Raw genomic sequence first — 13,226 nt, 5'->3', positions numbered from 1 at the left:
GTGCATCAATATGTAGGTCAGCCAAATAGACATCATATCGTCTTTCTTGAGGCAAATTGCTGCGGTCAAATGCATTGGCCGACTTCAGCTCTTTGTCGAAAGTCATTGCGTCACGAGTAAAACCAAAATCATTTAATCTGTGTTTGGTCATCTCATCTAAGCCATAAAATACCTCTGCCTGTTCAATTTAAATATACAGAATTGTAACCTTAATACATCAGTTGATGGTATCTACATTCCCATTCCAATCTGCTCAGATTAAAGCAGCATCATACGTGGAAACTAATAATTTACAAAGACAGTAGACATTCTTACTTATGTCAAATGTCTTTTCATCCTGGATTCCTTCATTAAAAACAGTGCTGTAAACAAAACACAAATGTTAATTCCAGCTCAAGTGTTTTCTCTGACCAGCACATACTTAATCAGACGCATGGAGCCTCTTTTCCCTCTCCAAGATGTTCGGTAGCGTCCCATCCTCTTCCTCTGTCCTCTCCAGCTCACTACTAGCAGGATGGAGCAGCAGCAGCTAAGCAGCAGTGTGATGCAGATGGCCAATGCAACCAGCAAAGTGTGCGCAGCTACATGCCACCCAGGCCCCAAACCCTCGATGGTGTCCTCACCGCCAACACCCTGTCCTCCCTCACTGCCTGCTGTGTGGTTCCTCCCCAGGTTGCCCTTGGTGTCATTGGGGTATTGCTTGCTGCTCTCTATGCTGCCCATAATGGCTGTGGAAGTTGGAGGGCTGGTGGCAAGCTGGTAGGTGGTGGTGTGATGATGGGTAGGGATTGTGGAGGGCTGTGCAGCTGTGGTAGAAAATGCAGGAGTGGTGTTGGGATTGTAAGGGCCAAAGGTGGTTTCTGTGGTGGATGACGGAGGCGTAGTGAAGCTAGGTGCAAGGGAAGTGGTGGAGATGGTTGGGGTTGTTGGTGCATCGTTCCCTGAAGATAGTGGACTCTTTGGAGTGGAAGATAAGGTAGTTGTGGGAACTGTTGAAGGCTGTCTGGTGGTCTGCAGCGTGGTGGTGGTGATGAGCACTCTGCTTGTTGTAGTGGGGGGGTTCACTGTGGGTGCTGAAGTCAGAGGCAGTGCAGCGGGTGGAGGTGGATGAATGAACTGGCGTTTGTCTGAGGGCAGCGGCTCTGAGGCGTTGACTCGACCGTAGTGGTGGGGTAACACCCGTACATTGGAGGTGAAGTATTTTCCGAACACCAACAGGTCAGGATCCACACCTAGGAAACAAAGAAACTGTTGAGGAAATTGCTTTTGTTTTGTTTTCATTTTCACTCTTTGCTGACATAGTTAAAGTCCAATTTGTTGAAGTTGATATGAGACTCATTCCCAACTCCAAAATGGACCTTTAAACACACTGGCTTTTTAGAAATGTATCAAACATTTTCTTCGTGAATGAAATAGTACAATTACTATAGCATTGTATAAAGGTACTTGTACCTCACATAAGTATTTCTGATTTGTGTCATTTTTTACCTTCACTACATCCCACAGGAAAATATTGTACTCTTTACTGCACTACATTTATCTTGACGGCTGCTGATACTGGTCACTTTGCAGACTAACATTTTGCATACAAATCATCAGTCTTGTATAAAGTACCCAAAAGTCATGCTGGAGTTAAAGTAAAGATAACGTGTTAAAATATCACTTTGGTAAAAGTGAAAGTCAACCAAGCGAGTAGTAATTTGGTAAAATTATAAAAGTATCTGACGATAAAAGTACTTAAATATCAAAAGTACACATAAAAGTAAATTATGCATATATTTACATGTATGAACAGTATACTGTATACAGTGGGTTGATCGATTGTTGACTTGACTCGGTTATCCACCCAGAATCAGTGGAGGGTTTTTTTTTATATATATATAAAACTGCTAATAAAATAAATACATTTTAAAAATGTGCTGTACTCTGACTCTGATGCAGCCGGTAATCTGCAAAGTAACTAATAACTAAAGATATCAAATACATGTTGTGGAGTAAAAGTGCAATATTTGCTTCCAAAACATAGTGGAGTGGAAGCCTAAAGTAGCAGTAAATGGAAATACTAGAGTAAATAGTACCTCAAAATTGTTCTTTAGTACAGAACTTGAGTAAATGTACTTAGTTGCATTCCACATTCAACATGATAACGGTGCATCATGTACATGTTTTGAACTTAAAATAGATTAAACTACCCATCAATAAAAAATAGGTCAGATCAGCTCCACCTTCATCTACTTCAGCAGTAATATGTTGAATACCCCTGAATGCATCAGGAGGCCTGATAGTAAAACAACCACAGGGTTCATTTTTATGGACACTTTTACTTTTGATACTTTAAGTACATTTTACTGGTAACACTTACTTGTACTCAAGTCATATTTTCAATGCAGGACTATGCAGGAGTATTTTCACGGTCTAGTGTTAGTATTTTTGCTAAAGTGTATGATCTGAATACCTCTTCCACCCCTGGTAGAGTTTGAATCTGCAGAGTAACTGTTAACTGTTGCAGTCAAATAAATGTAGTATAGTAAAATATACAATATACTGTATTTCCCTCTGAAATGTTAGTAATGTACCATTAGTCTGTTTCTTGTAGTGAAATGTATTAACATGTATTCTTGAGAATGTAATACAAAGAGACATATTCTATATAACCACAGACAACATGTGATTAGGGTACAGAGAGGCCTTTTTACCCTTTACTTTCCTACTCACCCTTTGTGATGTTGTAGAGAACAACGTTGCCTCTGTGGCTGAGAATGCAGCTCTCCAGTGTCGGACAGTGCAGGTGGAAGCAGTTCACGTTTTCTTGAGTGGTATCATAGTGAAAAATGGCCAGATTACAGGAAACTGTAGGAGGACGGGTGATAAATCATGATGTACCGTTAAACATGTACGATAAGGAAAATGCCACAACATAACAGACTTCCATGTGTGCGCGTTTGGACTCACAGTTTCTCGTCAGGCAGCAGGTGCGGCTGCATTTGAGCGCCGTCTCCTCCTGGTAGTGCTTGAGAAGCTGCGCTCCTCTCCTCTGAGACTCCTCGACGTCGATGAAAATCCCAGGGAAGCGTCGAATCCAGCAGTTCTTGTAGTAAGAGGTCGGTGAGCACCTCGACTCAGTGTGGCACACCACACTCAAAACCGTCAGCAAACCCCATGTGACATTCATGGCGCGTAATGTAAATCAGAGCATGTTAAATGACAACGTCGACAGAGCACCGACATATCTGGTGAGGCTGATTACTTGGAGTTGACAGGCATGGAGTGGAGCCAGTGGTCTGGTTTTACTGGTGCCAGTGACTCTCCAGGTGTGTCACAGCTACGCACCTGGAGGAGGTGGAGACCCAGCCGTGCGTAATGTGTCCAGGCTGCACCACGGCAGCTTTTATAGACGCTGAGCAGCAATATGAGAGTGTCCTTTCTGACTTACTGGCACCAGCAGCTTTAAAATGTCAATAATGGATATAGTTTAAAAAGAATACTGTGACGAATATCGAAAGAAACATAATCAAATGTCACTGCAAGAAATATCTTTGTGAGGTTGATCTTAATACACAATCTTCCTCAGCAGACAGTGCTCCCCAAAAATGTTGTCTTTTCCTGAGCACTTTTAAGGATAAGTTCACCGAAAAATGAGAATCCAAAGCCATATTGTCACATCTAGCTGACCGGGAAAGCCAGATTATTGGCCTTTAAAGGATAAATTTGCCCAAAGATGTAAATTCAGTCATTATCCACTCAACACCGTGCTGATGGAAAGTCAGGTGAAGTTTTGTAGTCCACAAAACATTTCTGGACCTTCGCAGCTGAAACAGCGTTGCAGCATTCTCCTAAACAACTGAAGTAGATGGGGACTTGTTTTAAAAAGGAAGAAAAAAAACATAAAATGGCTCCATAGCAAACTTGTCAGGTGTAATCCAAGTATCCAAAAGCCCTAGTAGCGCATTTAAATTATAACAATTTTAGTTAAGCAGCTAAAGTTAAGATTTGGCTTAATAAACAACAGCTTTTCAAATCAATTTGGGATCTTGGGGCTTGCAGAGACGAGCTGTATGGAGCAGTTTTAAAAACAAATCCCCATCTACTTTATTTATTTAGGAGAATGCTGCTACTCTGTTTTGCTGTGAAGCTCCAGAAATGAATTGTGGACTAGGAAACTTAACCTGACTCTCCATCAGTATGGGGATGACTAGATAATGACTGGATTCCCATTTTGGGATGAACTTTACTTCTTGTCCCTTTTACCTGGGAAAACTGAGATTGAATTGAAGGTTCGTTCTCGACCTCTACAACAATAACTGAAACATTTAGGCTGAGTAACCTGTATTTGGCTAATACAAGAAGGTGTTCCTGTTATTTCGTCCACTCCTGGTTATGTATATGGGACCATTTTTTAGCCAAAATTTCATTTAAATTTCAAGACAGCACTGACAAAAAAAATGCCACTTCAAAAATGAGTTACAGTGGTGAAGAGTAAGTGAAGATTTGCTGTGTGTGAGGTCTGAAAAAAGTCTGTTTATCTCACTGAAATGTTAGTTGTTAGGTAATGTGTCTCTGTGGTTTTACAGTGTGTTGTCCCATTGTAAAGTGTAGGATAATGTTCTAACTCAATCGTTATTTAAACCAGTGGATACCCCTGTGTATGGGCTCTGAATGGATCTCCACGGTGCAGGTATAACTTCACTACATCATTGCTCTACTGTAAGCAGGAACTAGGCTGAAAATTCCAATAACCCCTCTCTGTTCTCTTTGTAACCAAACAAGCAGTCTGTTTTTCAGAGAGGTCAGACATCTGAGAGTGGATTTCCATAATTGTAGCGATCTGCCTAAATTCTTTCAAATGGGATTATCAGAATAAGCCTTTTGCTCCCTGGTTTGGGATTTACAGCACCGGTTAGGCTCTTTCTCTCGCCTTTTGTGAGCTTGTCTCTCCATCACAGTGTCACGTTGTCAGCTTACACCTGGGAGTTGAAGTACCTTTCTGGATAAAGAGCTTGAGGAATGCAGAGTGTATGTAGTACTACTTAAACTGAGGGGGTACCATTGCATTTAAGCAGACTTGGGTCAAACAAAAACATTCATTTGGTGTCAGATTCAATGATAAAGCTTACCTCTTCAAAATGGATATTTGATCATTTTATTATTGCAATTCATAACAAAACATTTTGTTGTTTCGGGGACTTTACATCAAAACATATTAAAGACATACTGGTGGATTATATGGGAACTGAGACTCAGGGTAATGGCCTCCAAGAAAGACTGTAGTTTTCACATTATGTATGTTGAACTCAATTAACCAGCCTGAGTATCTGGGCATTCAACTCGGCTAAAACTGCTGAAGTTGATCTGGATATGAGAAGTGTAATGATGTCTCAACACCAGCAGATGGCGACGGTCACTTCCATTAAACAATCCCAGTTCCACACTACACACTAACAACTTACAATATACTCTGCTTATTTTAATATTCTTCTTATTAAGAAGTATTATTATTATTATTATCATTGTTAAATGATGTGCACAGATGGATGTCAGTTATACTGTGACCTTCGAAAGACACTGCCAATTCAAGTTTTTTCAAGTTCAATAAAAATATTAATGAAATACTAAGTTGATTAATTGATGAGTAGACTGACAGAAACCTTCTGGTTATGGTATCTTTTGTTTCAGTCTTCAAGCTAAAACCATTTCTTGATTCAGACTCTCAAATATAAGGATTTGCTAATGCTACTTTTCTTTGTTTTTTGTTTTATTGTAAACAAAATACCTCTGAGTAATCTCACTGAGGATGTCACCTCACTGAAGTCGAGTTTTTAAATATTTCTTTTTACTTTGTAGCGTCTAAAAAAATACTGAAAAATAACCATCAGCTTAATTAATACTGACACTAGTTGTAAACTGTAACTCTGTTTTCTGATACCTCCCTGGAGCTGTATCACCACCATTTACAATCACTTTTCCTTTGTGCATTGCATTATGGGACAATAGTTCCCATCAACAGCACACTCAAAAATTAAGCAGATTTAGCAGGGGTACTGAATTGTTTGAACTCATTTGCTTTTGCCATCCTTGTGAAGCACAGCAAGCTATATTTCTAAGTGCATCTTTCAAAGTTAAAGTTAAGTTAAAACTACCTTAATATAACCTGAAGATGTGACAGAAATGATCACGATGCATGATATTTAGCCATGAAATAAATAATCGCAATAGTAACTAATAGTGCACCATCATATAGGACAAAACTCTGCAAATTATGTATATACTATTATGAGTATGCCACATATTGCAGTCAATTGCAAAACACAGAAAAGCAAACACAGACGTTATGTAAGAAACACTTGTATTTTCATCTGACACGTCAGGGCAAGTTACAGTTGCAGACAACCTCTGTAATCAGCTTACAGATCTAAATCTGGTTCAAGTTAGCAGTGATATTATGTGCCTTTTGTTGTAGTCAGATCATTTTCAATCAAAAACAGTAAGACAATACAAGAAACATTTAACATTAAACATCAAACAAAGTGAATACAATAGCTCTTTTAAATCATTTTAGCCAATTATTTTCATAACTCTGTTAAGAGGACATGATGTGGCACTGTACATAATTACTCAAATGCTCAAATAACACAAAAGATTGGCACCAAAAGACAGTGATATTTTATGGATGTGCATAGGAGGGATTCTCAGTCTACGTTCATCATTTCTCCCCATGGTTATTTATATTTAAGTCACTAGGTGGCACCCTGAGGCTGCCCAACTCCTCTGTAGCAAACATCCCTGCACATGCATGTGTGTAAAACAATCTAAATTAAAAACAAGCACTAGTAAAATGAGATGAAAAACACCACCAATGACAACTTTCTCATGCAGGTCTTGTTGGCTAGGTTTGGCTCCTTTGGTATAGAGACCACAGTGTGTCATGGTCCTCTTCTGTTTTCTCCTGCCACCTTTCACACAAAGCTTGTTTCAGCTTCCACAATCCCAAATCCGCCTCTTCCTCAGCAGTAGTAGTGTTCCTGGCCATGCTAACAAAACAAGTGTTTCTCTGGGCTCCTGACCGAGTCGTGTGGTTTCAGCTTTAAGCTTACGGAGGAAGTAGTCCATTGTTTAATGTTGTTGCTCACTGAAGTGCTACAATGGGTCTGGAGCAGGTAAGTTCCAACTGTGTAACTGTGTCAGTCTTTGACTAGCCTGTAAATATGATGCTGTGCGCCGTGCTCACTGGTGGATACCTCAAAGACGTAAGCTATGCACAGGAGGGTCTCCAGTGTGTCCCTGTTAGTCACCACCTGTGGACGAACACAGAAGAATGTTCAGTCATGCTGTGGGGGATGAAAACCTGCCTAACCTCGTTTAACCACATTTTTACAAGTTAAACGGTACCTATTCACAATTTACTAGTCTGCAGAGAAGTATTTAATTGATTGCTTCATGAAGGAGCCACAATCACAGGACAAACTGCCACCTTAAATTAAAAAAAAAACAAGTTGTGAAGGAAAATAAAGTTCTTTTTGAGGATCGACCTCCATCATAGAGGCAGTGGACAATATGAATGATAAATAACTGGTAGTAAAATCCTAATATCAACCCAACATGTCTAAATTAAATCAAACTGATTTAAAGTATCTAAGTGAGTTAAAAAGGGGCTTCACAGGGCCACACTAGACATTATAACATCAACTTAAATGCTAAAATGTGTTTTCTTGATTAAAATAAAGCTTCATCTTATACACAGCTCTTTATTTACCACTCTTTGTGGTAATGCAAATGCAAATTCTTAGCAATTTCTTTAACTGACAGTCGGCTGCCTTAACAATTGATCATCGGTCAATCATTAATAATACATAAAACATGTTGGACATTTTTCCACTAGAAAACCACTGACTTGATCTATGGTAACTGCAAAATCAGATGAGGCAACATTAGGTGCTGTAAACGGTAAGTTACTTAAATGATGAACTGAATAATGCAAATAACTGACCTCATTTTAATCGCAGAGCTCCAGCCTGTCACTATTTAACAACTGGCCCAACAAAATCCAACCCATATTGTGGCTACTAAACGGCTTAAATGTAGAAATATCAGATGTATTTGTGCCCATCTTTGATTGTTGGTTAATATATTTTTAATAGGTTAATTTCTCTAGTTAATTAATCAATTAATCACCAAACATCCCTAATTTGTGCTTTTGGTAGAGCCATGTGTTTATGTATGTATGTTCACACATGACTGTTAATTGTAATCCAATGAACAGACAATGAATAGCATGCAAAAATAGTATGTGAATTTCATTAAAGCTTGAGTTCGGGACTTTGGCATATACATAAACGTCAAAAAGAGTCCAGACGATGCTGATTAAGCCTATCAGGTCAGTTAAATCCCTCTGTATTTCGCGGTATACCAGAGTTTTTAAGTCTGTGTCTGCGGTGACTTTTCTGTGTTAGCGCATCAACCAGCAAAGATTGGATTGCCAGAGCTGAAGGGGGAAGCGGCCATAACGACAAAGTAAGCACGTTGACCATGTTTGTGTGATTACTCTCATTGTCAGAGGGGGGAGACAAAAATTCTGCTTTGCAGGTTTAAAATCTGACAACAGTCGCATATTGTTTCTTTGCTTTCAAGCATGATGCAGTTACCTCTTAAATTTAGTCATCTTATACAGCGTGACCTGTCACTTTTAGGATTACTTTCCTTCTTATGCAATTATTGTATGATTACCTTTACATACTTGTTTACTACATGTTTATGATCATACTGGGCTTTATGGGACACTATGGGACAAATCTGTCTATACAAGATGATCATCAACACTGATATAGTAAATAGAGATGTCAAATCTACTTAAACACTACATAATACACTACAAACTATCACACGTGATCACTCTGGTCAAAATGTTCTATTGTTACATGTGCAAGACTAGTTTATATCTGCAAATACAGCAGGAGGAGTGTGACAATGCAACAAGAACAAAACTTCAGCAATTCATCATGCTCAATTGTGTTGCATTGAAAACAGCACTTGTTACATGAGGCATATCGATCCATTGTGCTTAGCCTTGCAATGTGGAATCTGTGAGTGCACGTGTCTGTTCTCTATGTGTGTGCGTGTGCACGTCTGTTAATGAGCTGTTCATGGTTAATATGAGCTAAATCAGCCCATTGAGAAACCTAATGACATGCTGCCATGTAGTCGTCAGTGTGGGCTCAATATAGTCATTGTCCCTTGGCAAGTAGGAATGCAGCCGCCGATGGAAGGGACACCAATGTCTTTGAACCCTGGTGTTGAGGACCACTTTGTTACTATGGTGATATGGTCCAGTGTATTCACTCCCCTCTCTGAGGAACACACCGGCTCATTCAGAAAAGTCCAAGTAACAGTGGAATGGGCAAAATGTTTTAACTCTGCAAGAAACCATAAAAATGTTCTAAATGTGGTGAGAAGTTGCTGCCAGTCGTTAATGGTCTGTCACAGCACAACCATATTGAACAGTTTTCCTGTTTCATATTCTTTGCAACAGCGGGATGCCTTCAAAAAGCACTTAAAAAATGATGGAAATAATCTGCACATATATTGAACATCCATGTGGCCCTGTGTGCTTTATCCTCTCTGAATGGAATGAATGAAACTGTAGGAATGATGGAGGATGATGTGTGTGTATCAATGTTCAAACGAGTTGCAGACAAAAGACGGGTAATAGGGCTCAAACTAATAATGATTTTTATTATAGATTAGTCTGGTGGTTATTTTCACGCTTAACCGATTAATCATTTTGTCCTTAAAAGGGTTTAAAAAAATCGTGTAGAACCTAAAGTGATGTCTTCAAATTGTTTCATTTGTCCACCAGCAGTCTAAAACCCAAAGACTCTTCATCTACATTGACAAATGTCAAAGAAAAGCTGTAAATCCTTACATTAAGGAGCAGAAACCTGCAAATGTTTTACATTTTTGTATGGAAAAACATAAACAAAAACATGAATCAATTCATTGATTTTTCAAAATAGTTGGCAACTAATTTTACTTTTTACTAATTTTACTTTTCAACTAATCTTCGCAGCTCTATATCATAAGCAACATTTTCTGGGCAGGAAATGGCAGCAAACCTAAAACAGTCTGCTAACAGTGAAAGAGGAAAAGTGTTGGCATTCCTGTGTATCATATTAAGCTTTCTAAAATGATATTTTCAGATTTCTAAAATTTTTTCAAAGCAATAGTTTGACATGGGAAATTATTTTATTTGCTTTCTTACCCCTTTGGAGGACTAAAATGGCCAACATCAGAAATGAATAAATATACAAAAAAAACATCTCAATAAAAAGATAGATAAAAAAAAAAAAATATATATATTATTTATTTATTTCAGATTTAGCCGTTTCAGTCCTCCATACTTACCAGAGTTAGATGAGAAAACTGATACAACTCTTGTGCTCTAAACATAAAGGTAGCACCAGCAGCTGCTTAGTTTAGCTTAGCATGGAGACTGAAAACAGCTACCCTGGCTCCATCCAATGGTTAAATAAAAATCAATGTTGGCAAGGACAGTAGAACAAGAAAACCCCCCGTTATTCAAACTTGGGAGTTTTCATTATCATGATCATTATTCCAGGATGGATACTGCACTACTAATCTTGTAGTCACATGAGTTAAATATTGTAAATCAGCTTCTTTGTCGTGTATATTTGTAAGGGTTCATGAATAACTGATACAGAGCTTAGCTCATTTTAAATTAGGTCAACTGATAGAGTTAATATTAGACTTAGACTAGACATGGTCAAGACCATGCCCTTGCTGCCATGTTGACAGCACTCTGTTGACACTCAGACGGGAGAGAAAACATAACTGTCAGAAATTCTAGATATCTCTATAATTACTAGTTGGACGCTGACATGAATGTTTTTTGCCAATCAGGGCATGGCAGCTGGTGTCTTGTCTAGCACACAACCCCTGTAAAACCACAATTTTAATGTCCTTACACTTTACTTATAAGACAGATTGAAGAAACAAAATATAACATTGTGAGCTTTAGAGGTACTGATAAGTGGATTTTTCAGCCTTTATGCTAAGCTAAGCTAACAGGCAGCTTCTCATCTAACTCTCAGCAAGAAAGGAAATAAGTGTATTTCAAACTATGCCTTTAATACTTAACAGAACACCCGAATGTCTTATCTAATACCAGAATAGTAACGTACGTACATGCAAAAAGCACTGAGGTCTCCATCCTTTGTACACACATGTACTATATATCCCTGATTTCTGTGTGTACCTGTAAGATAGTGAAGTTCTCCAGTACGCTGTTCATCATGTACTTCTCCGGCAGGTGTTTAAGCTTGTGGATGAAGTTGATCATATATTCACATAACGGTGAACGGTGGATTCGAAACACGTAGCGCCCGTTCTCGAAACGTGCATACTCCGTCTAGGGAAAACAGATACAATACATAAAAAGGCCTGACGTCCAATATATGTAAACATAAACCATGTGTAAAAGGAATTTAAAACACATTAAAGGATGAAATGTGAAATGTGTTGTGAAAACAACAGGGAAACATATTCAACTAAAACCCAATTAGATGCATTAGATGAGAACATCTATGTGATAAGCTGCAATATGTGTAATATACCTAATGCAGCATATGGCATGCCAGATATGACGATAAACATATTTCTTGTGACAACTGTAATCAAATGATGAAGCTATTAAATGTCATCATGTGGCCTACTGAGGCAGATGGCTCTACCTACGGATGTGTGTGTGTGTGTGTGTGTGTGTGTGTGTGTTTATATTGTACAATCCATCAGCAGCGGATGGGGGCAGGGCCACTATTGTGTCTAGTTAACGGGAAGCATAACAGTTAGTCATGCAGGGGAGATTTGTGAATCACGTCAGTTTCCTGACCACAGATCAGCGGTAAGTGACTGGAATCCATCTCCACCAGTAGCAGTTATTCACTCCTCTGGGTGATATAATGGGTTTTGATGTGGTCATGACCTCTTAATGTTGAAATGTCACACATTTATCCAGCAATCAGTGATGCAAACTTCAAACTACTGTTGATCATTGTTGGACCCATACTACCCCAAAACATTGGAATTCCCCAATTAGATGAAGCACACAAAGTAAGGGCAAAAACTTTAATAACATTGAACAAACAAATGCTATTTAGTGCATTTCAAGGCTAAGGCCACTGTGTCTTTCATCACAGTTGAATAAAGCAATTAAATATGGTGTATAATTTCTGTGTTATAATGACTTAATCCTACTGCAAATTTAGATTAATTACCAGAGACCTGAAAACCAGAGAAAACAAGCTTTTGGGCAATGTAGGGCAGCTCCCAAAAAGCCTGAAAAACTGTGTTTTGCATACACACCCGTTGAACAACTTAAATTGGAATGAATGGATGCCATCCAGGAACACAACATCCTTGTCTGTTAATACTGTATGTTCATGACACAGCCCCGACAAGCTCAACCAACTGGATGTTTCAGGCTGCCCATATAAAGTCTTAAAGGGTGAGTTCAGTCAAAAATCTATATGAACATAAACATTGAGTCATCATATACTCACCCTCATGCTGACGGAAAGTAAGGTGAAGATTTGTAGTCAACAAAATATGCCTAAGACTTCTTTTAAAAATGAAAAAAAACCAAAAACTTTCATAAGCCACAATCTTCCCTGTAGCTCCAAAGCTAAAAATGTTAGCGTGCAACCTGACTGAAGTGGGTGCACTTGGATTGGATTGTGTTGAGTGTCAAGTCCCCATCTGCTTCAGCTTTTTAGATGAAAGCTACAATGCTGTGTTGCTGTGAAGCTCCATAAACATTTTGTGGACTACCTCTACTTCTGCATGGAGGGGAGTAGATAATGACTGAATTTCCATCTTTGGGTGAACTCATCCTTTAAAGGCCAATAATCTGGCTTTCCCTGCCAGCTAGATGTGACAACATGCTTCATGTGCACCCATGGCATGATGATGGCATGGTAGTACCATGCTACATCACACTTGGGTGTCGTTACAACTACAAAAGATCACACCTGACCACACCCAGTTTTGATGAAGGGTGTGTGTCAGAGGTTCAAGTGACTTTCAAACGATAGAGGCCAGTGCAGCCGTTTTTTCCATCCAAAATATTGTATGGAGTTACTTTTTAAACCAAAACTCAGGGTAAAAATAGTGAGTAAAGAATAACAAGGTGACATAGATGAGCATATCTGTAACATAAC

The 13,226-nt window shown here is 38.8% G+C and overlaps 2 protein-coding genes across 5 annotated transcripts in view; both read right to left on the bottom strand.

Moving 5' to 3' along the window:
- Positions 1-117: 117 nt before the first annotated feature.
- Positions 118-3,172, bottom strand: mansc4 (MANSC domain containing 4; the record flags this gene model as incomplete). Its single annotated transcript, XM_084364933.1, has 3 exons — positions 118-1,232; positions 2,716-2,850; positions 2,953-3,172. The coding sequence occupies 3 exons, from the start codon at positions 3,170-3,172 to the stop codon at positions 394-396; spliced, it is 1,194 nt and encodes a 397-aa protein (XP_084221059.1). The 3' UTR covers positions 118-393.
- Positions 3,173-5,132: 1,960 nt separating this feature from the next.
- Positions 5,133-13,226, bottom strand: part of tead4 (TEA domain transcription factor 4) — a 43,931-nt gene continuing 35,837 nt past the window's right edge. For all 4 annotated transcript variants that reach the window (XM_084363456.1, XM_084363458.1, XM_084363457.1 and 1 more), the window contains 2 exons: positions 11,267-11,419; positions 5,133-7,292 (listed from right to left, as the gene is read on the bottom strand). In XM_084363456.1, coding sequence (XP_084219582.1) covers positions 7,179-7,292; positions 11,267-11,419 — 267 coding nt within the window. In that variant the 3' untranslated portion in view covers positions 5,133-7,178. The remainder of the gene's footprint in view (positions 7,293-11,266; positions 11,420-13,226) is intronic.

Source organism: Pagrus pagrus, assembly GCF_965226575.1.
Source record: "Pagrus pagrus genome assembly, chromosome: 10".
Taxonomy (NCBI): domain Eukaryota; kingdom Metazoa; phylum Chordata; class Actinopteri; order Spariformes; family Sparidae; genus Pagrus; species Pagrus pagrus.
This window is presented reverse-complemented; position numbering and strand designations above follow the sequence as displayed.